This window comes from Chiloscyllium plagiosum, chromosome 7 (genome assembly GCF_004010195.1).
Source record: "Chiloscyllium plagiosum isolate BGI_BamShark_2017 chromosome 7, ASM401019v2, whole genome shotgun sequence".
Lineage (NCBI taxonomy): Eukaryota > Metazoa > Chordata > Chondrichthyes > Orectolobiformes > Hemiscylliidae > Chiloscyllium > Chiloscyllium plagiosum.
The window spans coordinates 72,495,314-72,519,802 of NC_057716.1; the positions used below are offsets into that span (position 1 = coordinate 72,495,314).

General features: G+C 43.8%; 1 protein-coding gene across 4 annotated transcripts in view; it reads left to right on the plus strand.

Moving 5' to 3' along the window:
- zranb3 (zinc finger, RAN-binding domain containing 3) overlaps positions 1-24,489 on the plus strand; it is a 178,628-nt gene that overhangs the window by 31,249 nt on the left and 122,890 nt on the right. For 3 of the 4 annotated variants that reach the window (XM_043694034.1, XM_043694035.1, XM_043694033.1), the window contains exon 3: positions 11,742-11,760. The exons of the other annotated variant lie outside the window; for it this stretch is intronic. In XM_043694034.1, coding sequence (XP_043549969.1) covers positions 11,742-11,760 — 19 coding nt within the window. The remainder of the gene's footprint in view (positions 1-11,741; positions 11,761-24,489) is intronic. 4 annotated transcript variants of the gene reach the window in all.

Consider the following 24,489-nt stretch of genomic DNA (forward strand, 5'->3'; position numbering starts at 1 on the left):
CCAAGTCCCTCCTCCCTATCTTTTATCTTAGCCTGCTGGACAAACTTTCCTCATTCCTGAAGAAGGGCTAATGCCCGAAACGTCGATTCTCCTGTTCCCTGGATGCTGCCTGACCTGCTGCGCTTCTCCAGCAACACATTTCCATCTCTGATCTCCAGCATCTGCAGACCTCATTTTCTCTTCTTATTTTCAGCTTAGCCAACCCATTTTCACCCTGCCCTAAAACGTGTTATCACCTTTTCCTCTACCCTGGCTTACTATCAACAATCTTTTTGTGTGCCTAACAATTCACTTCTGTCTCCATCTCCATCCACTTTTTTACCTTCCTATACTGTCTCTTTCTCCCCCCCCCCCCCCCCCCCCCCCCCCCCCCCCCCCCTCCCCTGCTCCCTGTCAAGTTGCAGTTCTGAAGATTGGTCACTGGACTTGAAATGTTGACTATGTTCCTCTCTCCACAGATTTGATTAGATTCCTGGCAGTATGGAAACAGGCCCTTTGGCCCAACAAGATCACACCGACCCTCTGAAGAGTAATCCATCCAGGCCCATTCCCTTCCCCTATGTTTATCCCTGACTAATGCACCTAACACTATGGGCAATTTAGCATGGCCAGTTCACTTGATTTGCACATCTTTTGGATTGTGGGAGGAAACCGGAGCACCCAGAGGAAACCCAAGCAGACACTGGGAGAATGTGCAAATTCCACACAGATAGTTGCCGAGGCGGGAATCAAACCTGGGTCCCTGGTGCTGTGACGCAGCAGTGCTAACCACTGAGCCACTCTGCCTCCCAGAGCAGATACTGCCAAACCTGCTAACTTTCTTTAGCAATTTCTGTTTTTGTTTAGGATAATGATTTTTGAAGAGTCAGTGAGGGCATAAGTTGAATGGTCATCTTCTGTGTCATAACAATTCTGTGATGATAAATCCAAATTTGCAGCATTCAAATATAGTTATTTTCAGTAATAATACTGGTGATTGCTGGTGATTGTAACCACTGACAATGTCTTTAGTCTTGCCAAAATAAGGCTCGGACTAGTCAGGATGTTAAAACTAAGATTCAAATTCAATTGTTACGACCAATTAATTCGTACTGTAGTCGTGATTTGGAATGCCAACCTGTGATATTTGGAATATAAGTTATTATTTTGCTGTACAGCCAGTATAATAATCAAACAGGAGGCTGGAAGAACACAGCAAACCAGATAGCGGCAGCTGGAGAAGTCAACATTTCAGGTATAACCCTTCTTCAGGCAGAAGGGTAATACCCAAAAGGTTGACTTCTCCACCTGCTGCTGTCTGGCTTGCTGTGTTGTTCCAGCCTCCTGTTTGTCTGCTTTGGATTCCAGCATCTGCAGTGTTTTTTTTTGTCTCCGTATAATAATCAGGCTTCTAGTTCAGTACATTGTGTACAGGTTCTCAATACAACATGCTGTGTAAAATAACACTTTTAAAATACCTTACTGGAAACATTTCCTTGATTTGAGCTTCATAATTCTCAGATGACTGTGAAGATTTTGTTTTGGTTGCTGTGGTAACCAATATTTGAGGCTGACTACTGCCTTAGCACACAGAGGATAAGCTGAGCCTAAAATTAAATTTTGCTTGCACTGGAGCGTAGGAAATTGAGGGGTGACCTTCTCAAAGTTTTATAAAATCATGACGGGCAGAGATAAGGTAAATGGCAGGTGTCTTTTCCTGACGGTTGGGGATTTTGAGACTAGAAGGCATATGTTTTAAGGTGAGAGGACGAAGATTTTAGGAAGGACATGAGAGGCAACCTTTTTACAGAGTGGTTCATATGTGGAATGGATTTCCAGAGGAGGTGGTGGATGCAGGTACAGTTACAATGCTTGAAAGACATTTGGATAAGTACGTGACTAAGAAATGATTTGGAGGTGCCGGTGTTGGACTGGGGTAGACAAAGTTTTAAAAAAAAAAATCACACAACACCAGGTTAAAGTCCAACAGGTTTATTCGGAAGCACTAGCTTTCGAAGTGCTGCTCCTTCAGGTGGTTGAATAAGAAATGTTTGCAGGGAAATAGGCCAAGTGCACGCAAATGGGACGTGTATAGTTTGGGATTATGGTCAGCATAGACTGATTGGACCAAATGGTCTGATTCTATGTGTATGACACAGCCTATGACTATAACAAAAAAGGCTGAAAATACTTCTCAGATATCTCTTAGTTGTTGGATTCATTTCATAGATATGATGATTTTAAAAAGTGAAGAATGAAGTTCTTTTGTGAAATCTGAGTTGATTTGTTACAAACTAACTGTGCACTTTAAACAAGATAAGAAAGAATAAAAACGAAGTTCTGGAAAATCCCAGCAGGCTTGGGGAGAGAGATCAGTTAACAGTTCGGGTTCGGTGGTCACGAGACAGATTTCTAGCCACTGCAGCTATTTCTGTTTTTTATCTGGCAAGATAGAAAGGATTGCAATTCTATTGAAATGCATTTGTTGTGTCGGCTTGATAGCTTTGGAAAGTCACTTCTCCCATCCTACAAGTGTAGAGACAGTACCAATTAGCCAGTGTTTTTAGTCCTGTCTGAAACGTTTATGGATAATGGATTGAAAGAAAATCTTGCAGTCTAGTCTCAAAAATCTTATCTGGTTTTGTGCTCTCTAATTTCCAATGTCCAGACTTTAAAGGTTTTGCCATACTGTAGTTTTATTCTCAGAAGCTGCATTTCTAGATCCCCAGTGGTTTTGCTGACCTTGCCTCATTTCCAACACACTTGCTGTTTTCAGACCTGTGGCAAGGAAAGCCGCTTTCTTGAAAACATTATCTTGCTTCTGAAATTCCTGCTTTTTATCAACCAAATGCATTTCCCAGTTTGCTGACATTCACATCACTGCAACACCCAATAATGATGTCAGTACTTGGAATTTTTAAACATTGAATGGCAGGCAAAGAAGTAAAATTCAAAATTATATTCCAGCTGGCATTCAGCACTCAAGCCATTCATAGTTAAATTAACCAATAAAATGAAGTTTGTACCAAATGAGGGTACAGCACCTCAAATCTGATAATCTTGGGTACCAGTCCATACTGGATTTCCTGTCTTGATAGTTTTCAGGGTAGGCAGCTTGAGCAGTGACAGGGCAAGGTTTTCTTGGACCACTCGGTGTGTTCAGTGATTTGATGTGCAAAGCCGCAAAGTAGTTTGCTGTGCTACGGCACCAAATGAGTCTTTAAGTTATTTTACTCATCAAGGCTTACAATTTGTGCATGGCAGCTCAGAACAATGTCCAGTTTTTGGATGTCTTTGATTTTCCAATAGCCAGATTTGAGACACTGTGCCTATATGTGTTACTGATCTTTGTAACAGCACAACAGGTCAGGCAGCATCTGAGGAGAAGTAGAGTCGACATTTTGGGTATAAGCCCTTCATCAGGAATGTAACAGCAGTAATAACTTGAGAGTATGGAAAGCCTGATGAATTTTAAAAAAGTTACTTTCTGTTTTCCATCATAAAGCTTTTTAAAATTCTCTCCTTGTTTGTGGGTATTTGTTGGACATCCAATTGCTTCTGAAAATAGAATTATGAAACTTGAACTTGAACTGTTGCCACCAATTTGGTATTATTGAGAGCTATAATCACTGTTCCAAGTCAGGATAGTATTTGATTTGGTGGGGGAAACTTCAAGGAAATGAATGTTCCATGTGTGTGCTGAGTCTGTCCTTGATGCTACAGGTTGTGGATTTGGAAGACTCTGTAAGGAAACTAACCGGGTTGCTATAGTGGCACATACTCCTACCACTATACATTGATGGTGGAGGTAGAGAATGCTTAAAATAGTAGATGGCCTGTCCAGCAGTGTGCTTTATCCTGATTGTTTTCAAGCTTCTTGAGTGTTGTTGGAGGCGCACTCATCCAGGCAAGTCAAGAGTATTCCACACCACTTCTGATATGCCTTGTAATTGGTTTACAGGCTTTGGAGACTCTGGAGGTGAGTTACCTGGCTCAGGATTCCCAGTTTCTGACCTGCTCTTGTCGTCGTGGTATTTATGTTACTGGTCCAACACACTTTTTCTGGTCAATGATAATCCTCTAGGACGTTGATAGTGGGACAATTCAATGATAGTAATGCCATTAAATCTCTTGGCTGGTCTTTGCCTGACATTTAGAATCATAGAATCCCTATGGTGTGGAAACAGGCAGTTGAGCCCATCGAATCCATACCAACCCTCTGAAGAACATCCCACTCATCACCATCCCCCTACCCTATTCCTGCAACCCTGCATTCCTATGGCTAATCCACCTCGCCAACACACCTCTGGACTGTGGGAGGAAATCAGAGCACAGAGAAAACCCACCCAGACACAGGGACATCGTGAAAACTCCACACAAACCATCCCCCACAAGTGGAATCGAACAGAGGTCCCAGCGTTGTGAGGCAGCAGTGCTATCCACTGAGCCATTGTGCTGCCCTTGTTTGGGTGGTGGTAGTGGTACATGGGCATTATTTAAGCTTGCATTCTGATTTTGTTGTATTAGAATGTGGCCTTTCCTATCTTTGATGTCTTTTCAATGTTATAATTCCCATTAAGAAACGTGAATATTTTGTTCACTGTATATTCCCTCACCTTTGTCTTTTTCACCTTGCCATCTCCACTTAAGTCTATATCATTGAGAAGACAATCTGAGTAAATTGTTCTTTCTCTTATCCAATCCCTCCTCCATCTTACTGTTTTCACCAGAACATTGTTACCCAGTACCACAAATATATGTTCTTAAATTTTATTTCCCTCCATCTGCCATAAAATAGCACAGCTGCTGTTGTTTAGCTGAATCATCTCCTTGCCATTTGCCAGAATCCCATTACTTCCCAGAAAATTAATTGCCATAGTCATCGTGTGAGGTCTTACCTCTGTGGGTTGCCTGTTCAAGCTCTATAGCTTTGCCCCCTCAAGTCAGAAGAATCCACATTTGAACACTTCTGCTCACAAGTGACAAAATCACCAATTGCCAAGTTGGATGTGACGATATAAAAGAATACTCATTCCCTTTAGTTGAAATAACTTTATTACTCAATGACTGTTCTTGCCCTCCAGAATGGTGATATGACGCAATCAACTACTTCCGTAATTCCCTCTCCCTCATAGCGAGTAATAAATGCAAATCGTTCATGAACCTTTTCCATTCCTAAGATCAAGACCATAAGGCAATTGCTTCCGTCCTTTCTTTTTTTCCTTACTTCCTGTCGTCTTACCACTGCAGGATTGGACCTCAACCATTTTGCGTTTTCTTGCCTTATGTTTTTTTCTTTTCACCCTCCAGAAGATAATTTTGTTCATGTGACCCAACTCATGATTTGTCAGCTTTCACCTCCTTTCAGCTTGAATTTATCAAAATTTCTAAGTGAATCTAGTTTCTATGATAACTGACTGATATACAGTGGTATCCTTAATCCTTGCTCTGTCTCTGTTCAAAAATGTCATTAGTATAATTTTTGAGGGAAAATTCCATCATCAGGAAAATTCACCATTCTCCTTTATCCTTTTCTCTTTTCTGAAGCCCTTGAATATTTCCAGAGCTGTGCTCAGCTGTTGCAGAGTTCCCTGTTCAGATCGATCTCATCTAGTTTATTAGATCTTGATCAAAACCAAGAATGATATCGTGTTAACGTGGTTATGGTGCTTTATACTACTTGAGTCTTTGTTTTTAAACTTGGAAAATAGGAGCTCTATTGAGCTAATTCCTTCATTCAACACAATAACGGCTGGTCCTCTATCTGAACGTCATATTCCTGCTATGTTCCATAACCCTGACACCATTAACTTCTAGAAATCTATCTATTTCTTAAATATATTCATTGACTTTGCCTCCACGGCCTTCTCAGTTAGTCAAATCCACAGGTTCACCACTTGCTGAGTGAAGACGTTTCACCTCATCTCAGTCCTAAATAGCCAACCCCATACCCTGAAACTGTGAACCCTTCTTCTGGATCCCTGGCCAAGTGACACATCATTCCTGCATCCAGTCTATCCAGCCCTCTCAAAATTCTACACATTTCAGTGAAATCCCCTCTCTCTTCTTCGGAACTTCAGTGAATACAGGTCCAATGGACATATGACAACCAGCCATTCTCAGGAAATCGTGTCATGGACCTTTTGTTGAACTTCCTTTTATGGTAAGTATATTGTTTCTGGAGTTAGGAGACCAAAATTGCTCACAATACTCCAGATGTAAGACTTCTTTTCCCCTGCACTCAAATTATCTTGCAATGAAGACCAACATATCATTTGTCTTCCAGACTGCTTGTTGTACTTGTGTGCTTGTTTTCAATAACCAGTGTACAAAGATACCCAGGTCCCTATGCACAACAATCCTTTTCTAATCTATCACAAGTTGAATGATACTCTGCCAATCTGTTTGCCAGTTGAAGCAGACAACTTCACATATATCCACATTATATTGCATTTGCCACATCAACTTGTCGAAATGCCCTGAATCCTTTTATCCCTTCTTTGCTACTCTCACTCCCACCGAATTTTGAGATCAGGAAATTTGGAAACATTATACTTGATTCGCTCATTCAAATTGTTGATAGATATTATGAATATCTGAGGTTGCAAAATGTCCAGATTATAGAGGAGGAAGTGTGGATGTCTTGAAACGGTTAAATGTGGATAAATCCCCAGGACCTGATCAGGTGTACCCGAGAACTCTGTGGGAAGCTCGAGAAGTGATTGCTGGGCCTCTTGCTGAGATATTTGTATCATCGATAGTCACAGGTGAGGTGCCGGAAGACTGGAATATGGCAAATGTGGTGCCACTGTTTAAGAAGGGCGGTAAAGACAAGCCAGGGAACTATAGACCGGTGAGCCTGACCTCAGTGGTGGGCAAGTTGTTGGAGGGAATCCTGAGGGACAGGATGTACATGTATTTGGAAAGGCAAGGACTGATTCGGGATCGTCAACATGGCTTTGTGCATGGGAAATCATGTCCACAAACTTGATTGAGTTTTTTGAAGAAGTAACAAAGAAGATTGATGAGGGCATAGCAGTAGATGTGATCAATATGGACTTCAGTAAGGCGTTTGACAAGGTTCCCCATAGGAGACTAATTAGCAAGGTTCGATTTCGTGGAATACAAGAGGAACTAGCCATTTGGATACAGAACTGGCTCAAGGGTAGAAGACAGAGGGTGATGGTGGAGGGTTGTTTTTCAGGCTGGAGGCCTGTAGCCAGTGGAGTGCCACAAGGATCGGTGCTGGGTCCTCTACTTTTTGTCATTTACATAAATGACTTGGATGCGAGCATAAGAGGTACAGTTAGTAAGTTTGCAGATGACACCAAAATTGAAGGTGTAGTGGACAGTGAAGAGGGTTACCTCAGATTACAACAGGATCTGGACCAGATGGGCCAATGGGCTGAGAAGTGGCAGATGGAGTTTAATTCCGATAAATATGAGGTGCTGCATTTTGGGAAAGCAAATCTTAGCAGGACTTATACACTTAATGGAAAGGTCCTAGGGAGTGTTGCTGAACAAAGAGACCTTGGAGTGCAGGTTCATAGCTCCTTGAAAGTGGAATCGCAGGTAGATAGGATAGTGAAAAAGGCGTTTTGGTATGCTTTCCTTTATTGTTCAGCGTATTGAGTACAGGAGTTGGAAGGTCGTGTTGCCACTGTACAGGACATTGGTTAGGCCACTGTTGGAATATTGCGTGCAATTCTGGTCTCCTTCCTATTGGAAAGAATTTGTGAAACTTGAAAGGGTTCAGAAAGGATTTACAAGGATGTTGCCTGGGTTGGAGGATCTGAGCTACAGGGAGAGGCTGAACAGGCTGGGACTGTTTTCCCTGGAGTGTCGGAGACTGAGGGGTGACCTTATAAAGGTTTACAAAATGATGAGGGGCATGGATAGGATAAACAGGCAAAGTACTTTCCCTGGGATCGGGGATTCCAGAACTCGAGGGCATAGGTTTAGGGTGAGAGGGGAAAGATATAAAAGAGACCTGTGGGGCAACTTTTTCACACAGGGTGGTACGTGTATGGAATAAGCTGCCAGAGAATGTGGTGGAGGCTGGTACAATTGCAACATTTAAGAGGCATTTGGATGGGTATATGAATAGGAAGGGTTTGGAGGGATATGGGCTGGGTGCTGACAGGTGGGACTAGATTGCATTGGGATATCTGGTCGACATGAACAGGTTGGACCGAAGGGTCTGTTTCCATGCTGTACATCTCTATGACTCTATAAGCACTGATCCTTGCAGTACCCCTTGTATCAGCGCCTTCCACTTTGAAAACAACCCATTTATTCGCACTCCCTGTTTCCTGCTTACTAACGTATTCCCAGTCCATGCTAATATATTATCAGCGATCCCGTCTACTTTGATTTTGCACAGTAATGCCTCGTGGGACTTGATCAAAAGCTTTCTGAAAATCTAAATTTACCACATCCATTGGTTTCCCCCTCATGTATTCTACTAGTTAGATCCTCAAAAAACAAAACTCCAACTTTAACAATTTCCCTTCCAGAAATCCATCCAATTTCTTTTTAGAAAGTGCCAACAGTATTACACAATGTCCCATTGTTAACTCCTTTGGGGCAGCGTGCTGGCTCAGTAGTTAGTACTGCTGCTTCACAGCACCAGGCACCTGAGTTCAATTCCTGCATTGGGAGACTGGGTGACTGTGTCTGTGTGGAGTTTGCACATCCTCCCCGTGTCTGCATGGGTTTCCTCTAGGTGCTCCAATTTCCTTCCACAATCCAAAGATGTGCGGGTCAGGTGAACTGGCCACGCTAAATTTCCCATTGTGTTAGGTGCATTAGTCAGGGGTAAATATAGGGTATGGGAATGAGTTTGAGTGGGTTGCTCTTCGAAGGATTGGTGTGGACTTATCGGGCCAAAAGGCCTGTGGCCTTACTGTAGGTAATCTAATCTCCATCATTTTCCCTGTGACTGATATAAACCAGCGAGCTGAACAATTCCTGGATTTCTCCCTCTTCTTACGTTTTTAAGCATTGTGTTTCCATTGTCATTGTCCAATTTTTTTTTTTTTTTGGCCTGTTCCAAAATTGTGCAGATCTTGGAAAGGAATACCCAACGCATTCAGTATTTACATGATCACTTCCTTCATTATCCTGGGATGTAAATTATCAGGCCTTGGTGACTTATTAGCTGTCAGTCCCATTAACTTCTCCCATGCTTTTTTAAAAAAATTCATACTAATACCCTTCGATTCCTCCTCAATAGAAAATCTTGCTTCTCTTAGACTTGGGGAAGTTTTTTGTATTGTCTTTTTGAAGATATTCAAAACTATTTAATTTTGCTGCCATTTCTTGCTGTCCATTATTAATCCTCCCATTTCAGACCAAATGGGGCCTGCATTTGATTTAGGTAATCTTTTGTTTAGATAGAGCTCTTACAATCTGCTTTTATATCCTTTGCAAGTTTACTCAAATAGTTTACTTTTCTTCTCTTAATCAATGTCTTGGTCCTCCTTTGCTGAATTCCAAACTGCTCTCAGTCCTCAGGCTTGCTACTTTTATACGACTCCTCTTTGGATCTATTAGAATCTTTTCATTTCTTTTGGTAACCATGGTTGAGCTACTTTTCCTGTAATGTTAACTTGCCTGAAAGCAATGTCTAATTGCAATTTATGCATGCATCTGTTCCTTTTCACCAATTCCTGTTCACTGTCATGCCTTTTTAATTAAGATTACTGTAGCACCCTCATTGCATGCATCTGTTAATTTCCTTCTCAGTGCTAACCCTCTTCCTCTTCCTTTTTGGATGCCTTTATATATCTTCCACTTACATTTTCTGCCCTTTTGTTGATTCTTAACTCCATTTAGACTGATTCCACATCTAAACTTCCTGTGCCAGTATTCTTTCTTTCACCAACAAAGATACCCTCTCCTTTTCCATTTTGCTAGTCTTTCCGAAAGATTTAATATCCTCAGATAGGCCTTGGTCACCATGTAGCCTTATCTCCATGATCATAATCATATTGTACCTGTTTGCAACAATTTGTATTGTTGATTCATCTAGCTCATTGTGAATATTCTGTGCATTCAGGTATAGTACCTTTGGACTTGTCTTTCTGATGTTTTTGACACTTTAATTTTGTACTCATGCCCTATTTACTGCTGACGCTTGTTTCCTCTGCCTTCCACTTCTGCTTTCAACTTTTGTACCTTCCATTTCCATCTTTGCTTCCCTCACTCTTGTTTCCCTGCTAAGGTTCCTGTCTTCCCCACCCCGGCACCAGTTTAAACATGCACTCATTATACTAATGAACACCCCTGGAGATATGAGTCCTTATCGTGCAAGCCTTTCAAGCTTTCATATGTCTCTCTTTTTCCAAAATTGGTTCCAATGTCTCAAAAACCAAAATCCATCTCTCTTGCGCCACCTCCTGGACATACATTCATCCATTCTAATTTCCTATTCCTGATTTATGCTGTCATGTAATCTTGAGATTATGACCTTCAAGGTCCTGCTTTCTAATTTATTTCTTAGCTCTTTGTATTTTGTATGCAGAACCCAACCCTTCTTTTCTCCCAAACCTGAAAACCTCTACCCCTTTCTCGCCCATGTTTTCAGCCTCCCCAATCCCTACAGGTTCCAGTTACATTATTCATTTACCTGTGTTTCCCTATTTTATGTTTTGTTAACATTACCACCAATTTGTGTACTATGTTAAAATTTAAAAAGAGATGTAACTACTTTCCCAGTAGTCACCAACTAGCAGGTTCCTTTCACTGTAGTAGCTGTCTGCCTGTCACTGGGTCCTCACCTAATCTTCTCACATGACACAACTTCTCTCATGTCTCCTCTGCCATTGAGAGGACATGATGTGGAGATGCCGGTGTTGGACTGGGGTGGACAAAGTTAAAAATCACACAACACCAGGTTATAGTCCAACAGGTTTATTTGAAATACAAGCTTTTGGAGTGCTGCTCCTTCATCAGGTAACTAGTGGGGCTGGATCATAGGACACCAAATTTATAGTAAAAGATACAACTGATGTGATGTATAGAACAAACCTATTTTGTTGTTAAGTTTTTAATCACTTAGAATGGGGGTGAAGGTTTTGATCATAAAAATCTAAATCCCAGAACTTCTTTCAAGTCACAATCCCGAGACAACCTAAGAATTTATCAGTATTTAAAAGAAAAGGTGACATCTCAGCTCAGACAGTGCATTAGAGGTGTGAGGTTAGTTTTTGTCTGTTTCTGCTGTGATTCAAATGATTCGTTAAAGCATAGTAGCTGTTGAGTATAAAAAGAAAAATTGTGAACTGACATTTTGACCAACCTAATATTGAAAAAAAATGTTTTCTCTCTGTATTTTACTCTTTCAGTAAAATTGTGTTATGAGTAATTGACAACTACATTCCATAAAATGTATTGCTTTGCTTGAGCAATGTATTTCTAGTAATTCAAAGTATCCAGGATATTTAAAGCAGTTGTGGGATATTTTGGATCGGTTCACAGCTCCATGTTAAAGTTAGACTCACATGGTCCCTTCTGTTGTTTAAGATAAAGTCAAATAGGTTTAACATATTCTCTGTCTAGATTATGTTAAATGTTTTTGCAACATGAAAAAATTGAGTCATGTGTTCCGACAGAATGACTTGTAATATGTCTAAAAATAGTTGTTTTAAGCATTGATTGGGGAAAAAGTGACTAATTGAGGTAACTAAAGCAAAACTTCAGTACTAAGTTGATGTTCTTTGCATTGGTTTTTTATTTATTACTGTTTGTTTTCTTTTTAGGTGCATGATTGCTGATGAGGTAAGAAAATTAATTGACCTTTAGTCCAGAGCTGGAATTGTAATGCTGTTAATAAACCTCCTATGTTACCCAGCATAATCTCCAGCATTTTGAGCGAGAGAAGAGGAAAGAATCAAATGCGTAGGTATAGAATAATGTCAGAATCATGGAATCCAATCGTCCATGTATTGATTACAATTTTAAAATTCCCATTCATTAGAACATTTATTTAATCAGTGATGTTAGCAACTCCAGTTATAGTTTTGCATTGCAGAACAAAATACCATGATTGATATGAAAGTATATCGTACAACCTTGTGTGAATACTGGCATGGAAAAATGGATTAACAGTGGTGATGGGAACAATTGTAAGTGTTACGTCACTTTTGCTGTGATGAAGTAATCAGTTAGTTTTCAAATCTCTTTGCAAATAATTGGCAAACAGCAAATTTACACCTCCTTTCGACAATTCCCATTGGCCATTTGGATTCACTTTGACAGGATGTCACTTTTTTTTGATGTAATGATAATACCTCAAGTTATCTCAGGGCTGTTACTTGAAAGAAATTCTGGGATTGGCATGTTAATCAATCGAAACCTGCATCCCCATTCGAAGTAATGAAAGACTTAACAGCAAGCTAGGTTTGTTCAATACATCGCATCAAACGTATGACACTTCTGTGTCTATAATCCTGCTCCAGTAGTTACCTGGGTGAAGGGGCAGTGCTCCGAAAGCTTCTACTTTCAAATAAACCTGTTGGACTATAACCTGGTTCAGGTTGTAAATTGTTTGCTGAGCTGGAAGGTTTGTTTTCAGAAGTTTCATCACCATACTAGGTAGCATCAGTGAGCCTCCAGTGAAGCACTGGTGTTATGTCCCGTTTTCTATTTAAGTGTCTTGGTCTCTCAAGGTGGGTGATGTAATTTCCATTCCATTTCCTACAGTGTGGAAACAGGCCCTTCGGCCCAACAAGTCCACACCGACCCTCCGAAAAGTAACCCACCCCCCCTCTGACTAATGCACCTAACAACTATGGACAATTCAGCATGGCCAATTCACCTAACCTGCACATTTGTGGAATGTGCGAGGAAACCCACACTGACACAGGAAGAATGTGCAAACTCCACACACACAGTCGCCCAAGGCAGGAATTGAACCTGGGACCCTGGCGCTGTGAGGCAGCAGTGCTAACCACTGAGCCACTTGTGCCAAACCATTTCCAGTTTTTTTTAATAAGAGAATGGTAGACGGGGTCTAAATCGATGTGTTTATTGATGGAGTTCTGGTTAGAATGCTAGGCCTCGAGGAATTCCCGTGCAAGTCTCTGTTTAGCTTGTCATAGGATGGAAGTGTTGTCCCAGTCAAAGTGGTGGCCTTCTTCATCTGGATGTAAGGATACTAGTGATAGTGGGTCATATCCTTTGGTGGCTGGTTGGTTTTCATGTATCCTGGTGGCTAATTTTCTGCCTGTCTGTCCAAGGTAGAGTTTGTTACAGATCTTCCATGGTATTTTGTAAATGACATTCGTTTTGCTGGTTATTTGTATAGTGTCCTCTAGGTTAATCAGCTGCTATTTCAGTGTGTTGGTAGGTTTGTGTGCTACTATGATGCCAAGGGGTCTGAGTAGTCTGGAAGTCATTTCAGAGATGCCTTTGTAAGGTAATGTGACTAGAATTTCTGGACACGTTGTGTCTGCTTGTTTGGGTTTGTTTTGAGACAGGGACGGACTGTGTTGATCCTTCTTGAAAACGCTGAATAGGTATTTTTCTTCTGCTGTTGTTGGGTGATGCAGTGTGTTGTGGCTCATTGAAATAATGTCCTGATGCAACTCCATTTGTGGATGTTGGGATGATTGCTTCTGTAGTTAAATATCTGATCTGTGTATGTTGCTTTTCTGTAGACACTGATTTTGGAAGTTCTCCATTAACCGTTCATTCCACAGATTACAACAGGATCTGGACCAGATGGGCCAATGGGCTGAGAAGTGGCAGATGGAGTTCAATTCAGATAAATGTGAGGTGCTGCATTTTGGGAAAGCAAATCTTAGCAGGACTTTCCACTTAATGGTAATGTCTGAGGCAGTGTTGCTGAACAAAGAGACCTTGGAGTGCAGGTTCATAGCTCCTGAAAGTGGAGTCGCAGGTAGATAGGATAGTGAAGAAGGTGATTGGTATGCTTTCTTTTATTGGTCAGCGTACTGAGTACAGGAGTTGGGAGGTCGTGTTGTGGCAGTACAGGACATTGGTTAGGCCACTGTTGGAATATTGCATGTGTTTCTGGTCTCCTTCCTATCGGAAAGATGTTGTGAAACTTGAAAGGGTTCAGAAAAGATTTACAAGGATGTTGCCAGGGTTGGAGGATTTGAACTATAAGGAGAGGCTGAACAGGCTGGGGCTGTTTTCCCTGGAGCGTCGGAGGCTGAGGGGTGACCTTATAGAGGTTTACAAAATTGAGGGGCATGGATAGGATAAATGGGCCAAGTCTTTTCCCTGGGGTCGGGGAGTCCAGAACTAGAGGGCTTAGGTTAGATTACTTAGTGTGGAGGGGGGAGGGTAGGTTGCTCCTGAGCCTGGCCAAACTGGCCATAAACAGGTCCAGGCAGCGTGCTGTGGTTAGGGCTGATTGCCTGTCCCGTCTTCCGCAGGTACGTCAGAGCCCAGGTTTCTCTGGAGAAGGAGCACGTGGTGTCTACCAACTCCCTCGAGCTATTCAGGGAGAGGTGGGCACAGCAGGGAGTGGTGTGCTTTATTTCCCCTCAACTCTATTTTGACTTAATCTCTGCCCTGTCCTCCCCTTCACTTATTTGATCACGCAACATTGCCCTTTGAGAAGGGCATTGCTTGTCACTGGCCACTCAGGTGTTTCAATTTCCATCGCAAGGAAGAAAGGAATAAAGATTTGTACACCTGCTGTTTTTCACTGTGTCCTACACCTGCACACACACCACATGGCTGCTGGGGAAAAATAAGCACTATTGCATTTAGGTGGTAGTGTGGGGGTAAGAAAAAAAATATACAAACGAGGGATTTAGAATCTACCCAGTTCAATGAACTGACTCTGAGTGGGCTGGGCCACAGTCGGTGTGTTACTGCTGCTGTGTTTCCCATTGTATCAGCCTGCTAAGCCAACTTGAAGACACCTCCTCCTACCGCCCCCTTTACCATGACCCCACTTCCCCATCACCAAACCATCATCTCCCAGACCATACACTGCCTCATTACCTCCAAGGAAGTCCCATCCATAGCTTCCAACCTCATAGTTCGGGAACCGTGCACCGCCTGATTCTACCTCCTACCCAAGATCCACAAGCCTGACTACCCCGATTGACCCATCGTCTCAGCCTGCTCCTGCCCCACCGAACTCCTCTCCACCTACCTTGATACAGTCTTATCCCCCCGGTCCAGGAACTCCCCACATACGTTTGGGACACCACCCATGGCCTCCACCTCCAAGACTTCAGTTTCACTGACCCCCAACACCTCATCTTCACCATGGACATCCAGCCTCTCTCCATATCCATCAAAGGTGACTAACTTGACACTGACATTTTTTACGAACCCACCGACTCCCACACTGCCTCCTGCAAAAATGCTATCCTCTATTCCCAATTCCTCTGCCTTTGCCACATCTGCTCCCAGGAGGACCAGTTCCACCACTGAACACACCAGATGGCTCCTCCTTTAAAGACTGCAATTTCCCCTCATGTGGTTGAAGAAACCTTTCAACACATCTCATCCACATCCCACACCTCCGCCCTCGAACACCATCCTCCAACTGTAACAAGGACAGAACCCCCCAGTCCTCACCTTCCACCCCACCAATGTTGCATCATCCTCCGTCATTTCCGCCACCTACAAACGGACCCCACCACCAGAGATATCTTTCCCTCCTCACCCCTATCTGCTTTCCGTAAAGACTGTTCTCTCCGCGACTACCAGGTCAAGTCCACACCCCCTACAGCCCACCCTCCCTGGCACCTTCCCCTGCCACCGCAGGAATTGAAAAACCTGAGCCCACACCTCCCCCATAACCTCCGTCCAAGGCCCCAAATGAGTCTTCTGCATCCATCAAAGCTTCACCTGCACTCCCATGCATATATCTACTGCTCCCGATGTGGTCCCCTCTACATTGGGGAGACTGGCTGCCTACTGATAGAGTGCTTCAGAGAACATCTCCAGGACACCCGCGCCAATCAACCCCACCACCCCGTGGCTGAACATTTCAACTCCCCCTCCCACTCTGCCAAGGACATGCAGGTCCTGGACCTCCTCCACTGTCACTCCCTCACCACCTGACATCTGGAGGAAGAACGCCTCATCTTCCACCTCGGAACCCTTCAACCCCTTGGCATCAATGTGGACTTCACCAGTTTCCTCATTTTCCCTCCCCCCACCTTACCCCAGTTTCAACCTTTCAACTCAGCACCACCCTCATGACCTGTCCTACCTGTCCACCTTCCTTTCCAACTCAATTGCCCACACATTGAAACTAATGAACAAAGAAACACAGGAGACCTGGATGATGACACTTCAGAATCGATTAGTGATAGACTTCCTCCTTGCTAAAGAAGGAGGCACTTGTTCTGTCATTGGCCCACAATGTTGCACCTACATAAACAACTTCTCTAAAGACATTGTATATGACACAGATGTCATCAACAAAACGGGTCAAGACGCAGGGAAAGTACTTGCTCCACCATTGTCCTACTCGTGGATGGAGTCCTCCCTGCTGGCTATGGTCAGTGTGCAGATGGTTCATGTGGGACACACTGATAATCCTTGATCTCATCCCAGGAATATATATTCTTGTCCGCAAATGCATGAAATGAACTGTGCCATGCTCTTTGCTTAAGCCAAAGAAGAATCTTGTTAATTGACCTTTGTTCACTCCTGTACCTTCATGTCCTAACTTTTATGCCAAAATCAGGTATCTTTCTGACTCTGCTCCTCCAGATGATGACTTGCCAGATGGAGGCGCTCGACTTGTTGAAAATACAAATGGACTGATTGGACTCATTGTACTTGTATACGCTGTATTATTATCATGAAATGATAAAAGGGGGGAATGAGAAAGCTTGTAGCCTTACATGTGACACATCTGCTATAGGATATACAGGAAAGCGCTTGACCACGGCGGGGGGGCCCATTTTGTTCAGAAGAATTAAGGACATCTGTTCTTAGTGTCAATGGATCAGTGTAAATAAGGTGATAACATTTGTTCACTTGTGGAATGTGTGGCAGTACTTCCTTTTGACCCCGAGGGCTGGAAGCTGCACTCCTTGGTGGTGGGGTCTGTTTGGAGGTGGCGGAAATGACAAAGAATGATACGATGTATCTGGAGGTTGGTGGGGTGGTAGGTGAGGACCAGTGGGGTTCTGTCCTGGTGGCGATTGGAGGGGCGGAGTTCAAGGGCGGAGGAGCAGGAAGTGGAGGGGATGTGGTGGAGAGCATCGTCAACCACATCTGAGGGGAAATTGCGGTCTTTGAAGGAGGAGTTCATCTGGGTTGCTCGGTATTTGAATTGGTCCTCCTGGGAGCAGATGCGGCGAAGGTGAATGAATTGGGAATATGGGATGGCGTTTTTACAGGGGGCAGGGTGGGAGGAGGTGTAATCTAGGTAGCTGTGGGAGTCAGTCGGTTTATAGTAAACGCCCGTGTTGAGTCGGTCATCCGAGATAGAAATGGAGAGGTCTAGGAAGGGGAGGGAGGAGTCTGAGACGGTCCAGGTAAATTTGAGGTCGGGGTGGAAGGTGTTAGTAAAGTGGATGAACTGTTCAACCTCCTCGTGGGAGCACAAGGTAGCACCGATACAGTCGTCGATGAAGCAGAGGAAAAGGTGGGGGGTGGTGCCAGTGTAGCTGCGGAAGATGGACTGTTCCACATATCCAACAAAGAGGCAGGCATAGCTGGGGTCCATGCGGGTGCCCATGGCTACTCCTTTGGTTTGGAGGAAGTGGGAGGATTGGAAAGAGAGTGAGGACCAGTTCAGTCACTCAAAGGAAGGTGTCAGTGGAAGGGTACTGGTTGGTTCGGCGGGAAAGGAAGAAGCGGAGGGCTTTGAGTCCTTCGTGATGGGGGATGGAGGTGGAAAGGGACTGGATGTCCATGGTGAAGATGAGGCGTTGGGGGCCGGGGAAGCAAAAAATCATGGAGGAGGTGGAGGGCGTGGGTGGTGTTCCGAACGTAGGTGGGGAGTTCTTGGACTAAGGGGGACAGAACCGTGTCAAGGTTTGCAGCAATGAGTTCGGTGGGGCAGGAGCAGGCTGAGACAATGGGTCGGCCGGGGCAGTCAGGTTTGTGGATTTTGGGCAGGAGGTAGAAACGGGCGGTGCGGGGTGGTGGGACTATGAAGTTGGAGGCGGTGGATGGGAGATCCCCCAAGGTGATGAGGTTATGGATGGTCTGGGAGATGATGGTTTGGTGGTGGGAGGTGGGGTCATGGTCATAATCTTGACTCTAATCTCCAGCATCTGCAGTGTGCCCACTTTTGCCGTGTTACTGCTGCTTTTGGTTTCTGCTTTTTTTTTGGAGGAGGAGAGTTTTCTTTCTCATTCCCCCTTTTCCAGTGAAGATATTTCATGTTTTTGGTTGTCTTTATTCTAACATGGTCTCGGAAAACAGACTATGGGCAAAATCAATGATTGAGCAGTGTCTGACATTTCAGATATTTGATCATGCTAATGTAATAGAAGGAGTCATTAGAAGGATACACCACCTGTGGTTAACAAAGGAAGTCAAAGAGAGTATCGAATCAGAAATTGAAGCTTACAAAGTGGTGAAAACTAATCATCAGCTACATGATTGAGATTTTTTTTAAGAACCAGCAGAGCATGACTAAAAAGCTAATAACGAGGGAGAGAATTCTGAAAATAACTTGACAAGAAATATAAAAATAAACAAGAGCACCTACAGTGATATAAAAAGAGAATAGCTGAAGTAAATGTGGGACACTTGGGGAATGCAGCTAATTAATTTACAATGGAGACGGGGAAATGGCAGACAAATTTAAATATTTTGCATCAATCTTCATGGTTGTGGATACTGTAAACATCCTAAAGATAAACAAGGTGCTAATGGGAGGAAAGATCTCTTAGCAGCCCATTATCACTTAGGTTGAAGTATTTGACAAACTAATGAGACCACAGACTGAAAAGTCACCAGAACATGATGACCTCCATCCAAAGGTTTAAAAGGAAGTAGTGAAGGTATTTGCTCAAAATACTTCAAAAGTAATTGGATTCTGGGATTTGAAAATGACTAATGGGATGCAGGTGTTGGACTGGGTGTACAAAGTTAAAAATCACACAACACCAGGTTATAGTCCAACAGGTTTAATTGGAAGCACCCTAGCTTTCGGAGCGACGCTCTTTCATCGGGTGGTAGTGGAGGGCTCAATCCTAACAGAATTTATAGCAAAAATTTACAGTGTGATGTAACTAAAATTATACATTGAACAACTGATTGTCTTCTAACAGATGAAAGGCTTAACAGACAATCAGTTGTTCAATGTATAATTTCAGTTACATCACACTGTAAATTTTTGCTATAAATTCTGTTAGGATTGAGCCCTCCACTACCACCCGATGAAGGGGCGTCGTTCCGAAAGCTAGTGTGCTTCCAATTAAACCTGTTGGACTATAACCTGGTGTTGTGATTTTTAACTTTGTTCAAGAAGGGAGACACACAGCAGGAAACAGTAGGCCAGTTACCTTAACATCTCTCATTGGGAGAAAAAGCTGGGGGCCATTATGAAGGTAGAAAGAGCATGGCACTTAGAAAAACTTAATCCAGTCAAACGCAGTCAATGTGGTTTTGTAAAGCAGAATTCATATTTAACAAATTTGCTTGTACTATTTGACATTATAGCGAGCGGAGTTGAATAAGAGGCCCCAGTTGATGCAGTGTATTGAATTTCCTGAAGGCATTTGATGAGCGGTGCCACCTAAAACTTTATTACACAAATGAAGAACTCTCAGTAATGGGGGTAATGCATTAGCATGAATTTAGGAGTGGTTTACACACAGAAGATACTGAGTCAAGATTAAATGGGTGTTTTTTTCCAGTCATGCAGTGTCACAAGAATGAGTCCTTGAGCCTCATTATTTACCATGTATGTTAATAACTTGGAGAAGGGGACAGAGTGTAATGTATTCAAATTTACTGATGCTACAAAAATAGACGAGAGGACATGGTGAAATGAGGACATAAGGAATCTGTAAGGGGATGTAGATAGGTTGAATTAGTGGGATAAAAACTTGGTAAATAGAGTTTAATTTAGGAAAGTGTAAGGTCATGTAATTTGGCAGGAAGATCAAAAGGCAGACTACTTAAATGAAGAGAGCCTTTTTTTAAAAAGAATGCAGCACTGAGAGACGTCTGGGTTTTCTTGTGCATGAAACATAAAGTGTTAGCATGTAGGTGTTCTTGTGCATGAAATGTAATATGTTAGCATGCAGGTGCAGCAATCATTTCAGACACCTTGCAGAGCAACCTAGATTATCCGAAAGAGACGGGCAGAGAGTATTTTGTTCAGAAGACTGATTGTTCAGGTAACTGATGGCAATAGCAGGAACAGGGCTCCCGTGGCGGTGGCAATAGCAGGAACAGGGCTCCCGTGGCGGTGGCAATAGCAGGAACAGGGCTCCCCATGGCAACGGCAATAGCAGGAACGTGGTCCCCGTGGCGGTGGCAATAGCAGGAACAGGGTTCCCATGGCGACATCATTGGAAGGAACAGGATTGCCTTGGCGACGGCAATAGCAGGAGCAGTGTCCCCGTGGGGGCGGCAATAGCAGGAACAGGGTTCCTGTGGGGGCGGCAATAGCAGGAACAGGGTTCCCGTGGGGGCGGCAATAGCAGGAACAGGGTTCCCGTGGGGGCGGCAATAGCAGGAACAGGGCTTCCCGTGGCGGTGGCAATAGCAAGAATGGGCTTCCCGTGGCGACGGCAATAGCAGAAAGTGTCCCCATGGTGGTGGCAATAGCAGGAACCTGGTCGTGTGGTGGCGGCAATAGCATGAACAGGGCTCCCCATGGCGACGGAATTGGAAGGCACAGGATTCCCATGGCAACGGCAATAGCAGGAACAGTGTACCCGTGGTGGTGGCAATAGCAGGAACATGGTCGTGTGGCGACGGCAATAGCAGGAACAGGGTTCCTGTGGCGGTGGCAATAGCAGAATATGGTCCCCGTGGCGACAGCATTGGAAGGAACAGGGTTCCTGTGGCGGGGGCAATAGCAAGAACAGTGTTCCCATGGTGGGGGCAATGGCAGGAATAGGGTTCCCGTGGCAGTGGCAATAGCAGGAATAGGGTTCCCGTGGCAGTGGCAATAGCAGGAACAGGGCTCCCCATGGCGACGGCAATAGCAGGAACAGGGTTCCCTTGGCAGTGGCAATAGCAGGAACATGGTCCCTGTGGTGATGGCATTGGAAGGAACAGGGTTCCCTTGGCAGTGGCAATAGCAGGAACATGGTCCCCGTGGCGGCGGCATTGGAAGGAACAGGGTTCCCGTAGCGACGGCAATAGCAGGAACAGGGTTCCCGTGGCGACGGCAATAGCAGGAACAGGGTTCCCGTGGCAACGGCAATAGCAGGAACAGGGCTCCCCGTGGCGACAGCATTGTAAGGAACAGGGTTCCCGTGGCGACGGCATTAGCAGGAACAGGATTCCCGTGGCAGTGGTAATAGCAGGAACAGGATTCCCGTGGCAGTGGTAATAGCAGGAACAGGATTCCCGTGGCCACGGCAATAGCAGGAACAGGGTTCCCGTGGCGGTGGCAATAGCAGGAACAGGATTCCCGTGGCGACGGCAATAGCAGGAACAGGGTTCCCGTGAAGGTGGCAATAGCAGGAACAGGATTCCTGTGGCGGTGGCAATAGCAGGAACAGGGTTCCCGTGAAGGTGGCAATAGCAGGAACAGGATTCCTGTGGGGGCGGCAATAGCAGGAACAGGGTTCCCGTGGCGGTGGCAATGGCAGGAACAGGGTTCCTGTGGTGGTGGTAATGGCAGGAACGGTTCCCGTGGCGACTGCATTAGAAAGAACAGGGTTCCCGTGGCGACGGCAATAGTAGGAATAGGGTTCCCGTGGCATCGGCAATAGCAGGAGTAGGTTCCCCTGGCGACCCTGTTCCTGCTGCCAGCCCAGCTGCCTGCTATCGCTGTGCTTTTATTTAAGTTTAATAACATTTTTACCAGATCTTGAGATCTTGTTTGCGTAATCCGAAATTCAGATAATTGATGTTCGGATAACTGAGGTTGTTCTTTCCTGGCATTGGAGGTAGTTCAAAAAAATTCACAAAGATAATAAGACCATAAGACCTAGGAGTGGAAGTAAGGCCATTCGGCCCATCGAGTCCACTCTGCCATTCAATCATGGCTGATGGGTATTTCAACTCCACTTACCCGCATTCTCCCTGTAGCCCTTAATTCCTTGGAATAGGTTGACGTCTCGGGAATAATAAAACAAGTTAGGCCTTTATTCATTTGACTTTAGAAGAATGAGGGATGATCTCATTAATGTACACAAGATTGTGAGTGGGATGGCAGAGTAGATAGAACATAGAAAAGTACGGCTCAGAACAGGCCCTTTGGCTCACGATGTTGTGCCAAGATTTAATCCTAATGTCAAATATAGTAAATTAACCTACGCACCCCTCAACTCACTGCTATCCATGTGCATGTCCAGCAGTCGCTTAAATGTCCCCAATGACTCTGCTTCCACCACCACAGCTGGCAACACATTCCATGCATTCACAACTTTCTGCGTAAAGAACCTACCTCTGACATCTCCTTTATACCTTCCTCCTAATATCTTCAAACTATGACTTCTCGTACCAGTCAATCCTGCTTTGGGAAAAAGACATTGAAGATGTTTCCAGTCATGGGGAAGTCTCCCAGTGGAGGGCATAATTACAGAATAAAAGGGTCCTCATTTAAATTGAGGTACAAAAAAAATTCTTCTCCCAGTAGATGGGTAATGTCTAAAATTTGCTACGTCAGAGAGTTTTTGATGCTATATCACTGAGTATTTAATGAGGAGGGAGATAACTCTTTTAAAATATCAAGGAGTTGATTGTTATGTTGACCTGACAACAAAGTGGAATTGAGACCTGGAGCAGATTGGTCATTAGATTAGATTCCCTACAGTGTGGAAACAGGCCCTTTGGCCCAACAAGTCCACACCGACCCTCTAAAGAGCAACCCACCCAGACCCATTCCCCTACACCTAACACTATGGGCAATTTAGCATGGCCAGTTCACCTAACCTGCACATTTTTGGACTATGGGAGAAAACCGGAGTACCTGGAGGAAACCCACGCAGACACTGGGAGAATGTGCAAACTCCACGCACAGTTGTGCGAGGCAGGAATTGAACCCAAGTCCCTGGTGCTGTGAGGCAGCAGTGCTAACCACTGTGCCACCGTGCTGCCCAAATTGGTCATGATCTTGATGAATGGTGAGACAGGCTTCAAGGGCTGAATAGTCTAATCTTGCACCTATTTCCCATGTTCTTTTGTAACATTTGGGAGCCAAGTCAAAGTATGAATTAATCAAATAACTGAAATCGTTTTCAATTGCAACTTTTCCTTCCTTCCTTGGTTTATCTACTTATTCAATAGTATTCAATCAAACTAATTATAAAGCATGAGTTAAATTTCCCTGGTTTCCTTTTTATTTTGAAAATAATACTTTTTCAAATATCCTTGCAGTTTGTAAATTGCTTCCTTTATGTTTTGCAAAAAGCTCATTAGTGATCTCCAATCTGTCGAGATCATATATTTTTAGCACTGCATTGTACTCTGTGGTGACCCATAATATTTGGTAATGAGATGCGTTCAGTTGACAACGGCCTGATACCAGAGTTTTGGAATTTTATCATTGTTATTCATCAATAATTTATGCATTGCAAATTTGATATCTTGATTTTTCGCGAGTTGCATTTTTATTTTTGTGAGATTGCTCAGACTTATTAGTTACCACGACCCCTTTGACCACTTATCTGAGATTATAATAAGGCTCAGCATGACAACCACCAGCAGATTTTCTAAGGCTCGTATCAAAGATTTTTCATCAACTTTGAGTCAAAACCACCAGCTTCTATTGTGTTTTAGAAATTTGTGATTTATCACGTGCTTACTTTCTCTCCTGATTCAGGCTTCAGTTGTGAGATTGTTGAGTCATAATTCTTTAGCTAACTGACGCAGTTTCTGCTCTTGGGCACAGAAGGACACCTTTTATACTAGCCTATCTAATTGTAGGCTTGGCACTTGTATTAAATTATAAGCAGAAGTTTTATGTTTGCAGTCACTGTTGTATATTGAGTGAAGTTCATAGGGTCTAGATCGCCACGGCTTGGAGTGATTTTTCTCTCGCAATCTTTCCCTCTTCATCTAGCTAATTACACAATTGTACTCCGGGAATCATGTGGCCAGAGAGGTGCAATCACTCGCCGCTGCTGGGAACCATCTGGATCTCTTGCCTCTGGTGTCATATTTAAAACTGATCTGTATACCACCTCAATGCTGTGAGCCAAGAATTGTTCTTCACCCTTTATTACTGAGCAAATCACCCAGAGAAAGGCAAGTACACTTCCTGTAACATGGAAAAGGACCCTGGAGATATTAGTAAACAGGCAGTGCAAAGGAAGGTAATGCCTTTTTTCAGCTAACTGCCAGAGGAGTCTGTGCCACCAGATCAAGCCAGTCTGGGCACAGATTGAAGCACAGAGCAGTGCTGTGTTTTGGTTAAAA